We start from the raw sequence: 1,338 nt of genomic DNA on the forward strand, positions 1-1,338 counted from the left end.
GCAGAGACGGCTGCATCCGGCTCTGGGACGTCGACTTCAAACCCGTCACCAAGATCGACCTGAGGGAGGCCGAGCAGGGATACAAGGGTAACTACAGAGAACAAACTACACAGGAGCAAACTACAGAGAACAAACTACAGTTACATGTTAGTTTTTCCTGGATTAAATGAGTTCCCACATCATAATGCTGCCTCTACCATTCTGCATCATTTAGTTCTTTTATTTAACTGATTATTTCATATAAACTCTTTCATGTCTGGGTTTTATTTTTAATGTAACTTTTTTTCATAACGTGATGCAATAACATTTTTTTCTGGTCACTTTTTATGATCTGGTGTAGAACAATTTCCAAGTTTAACAGAAATCATGAGAAAATAACTGAACAGTAATTTCTTTCAGTCAGTTGTAACTTTATTATAAAAGTTAAACTCATATATTATCCTGGTTTCGTTGTGATTAATGAACTCGGATCTGATCCGTGTTTCCTCCTCTTCCTCCCTGTCTGGTCCAGGTCTGTCCATCCGGAGCGTGTGCTGGCGAGCCGACCGGATCCTGGCAGGAACTCAGGACAGCGAGATCTTTGAGGTGAGGAGGAACCGGAAACGTGTTTCAGGAAAAATGTTTTATTCTGGTTCATTAAACCTAATGCAGCTCAGCGTCTCTAATGAACAAACTGTAGCCATTAATGAAAAGTTTATGAAGATTAATGTAGATTTATTTATCAGCAACAGTGTTCATGTGTTCATCCGGTAAGCAGGTGATGGTGCGAGAGCGCGACAAGCCGCTGCTCATCATGCAGGGTCACAGCGAGGGCGAACTCTGGGCTCTGGACGTTCATCCCAAAAAACCTCTGGCTGTAACCGGCAGCGACGACCGATCCGTCAGGTGGGAAACGATGTCATACTGGGAGCCGCCCAGTAACACCAGTACTGCACTGGGGGCAGAGTTAGAATAGTTATAATAGAAATATAATCTACTGTCCCTCAGTGGGGAAATTCAGGTTGACCAGCAGCAAAGTGACAAACATATGAAGGTGAAAATATAAAAACTAAAGATAAACGGGAAAATACGGCATGACAAAAATAATTTTATAGTGGAGAACCACACGAAGTTGTGCGTGGTGTGTGTGTGTGTGTGTGTGTGTGTCAGGTTGTGGAGCCTGGTCGACCACGCCCTCATCGCACGCTGCAACATGGAGGAGGCGGTCCGCAGCGTGGCGTTCAGCCTGGATGGATCCCAGCTGGCTCTGGGGATGAAGGACGGATCCTTCACCGTGCTGAGAGTCAGGTGAGCCAGATGCATCCCGACCGGGCCCCCTGACCCCGACCGGGCCCCCCG

At 46.3% G+C, this 1,338-nt stretch overlaps 1 protein-coding gene across 1 annotated transcript in view; it reads left to right on the top strand.

Annotated features, from left to right (window-relative positions):
- Positions 1–1,338, top strand: part of LOC103155362 (echinoderm microtubule-associated protein-like 6) — a 51,265-nt gene that overhangs the window by 9,923 nt on the left and 40,004 nt on the right. Inside the window, exons 7-9 of the mRNA XM_016663461.1 lie at positions 512–585; positions 758–885; positions 1,150–1,287. Of these exons, the coding sequence (XP_016518947.1) occupies positions 512–585; positions 758–885; positions 1,150–1,287 (340 nt within the window). The remainder of the gene's footprint in view (positions 1–511; positions 586–757; positions 886–1,149; positions 1,288–1,338) is intronic.

The sequence above is a fragment of the Poecilia formosa genome, unplaced genomic scaffold, assembly GCF_000485575.1.
Source record: "Poecilia formosa unplaced genomic scaffold, Poecilia_formosa-5.1.2 Scaffold422, whole genome shotgun sequence".
NCBI lineage: Eukaryota > Metazoa > Chordata > Actinopteri > Cyprinodontiformes > Poeciliidae > Poecilia > Poecilia formosa.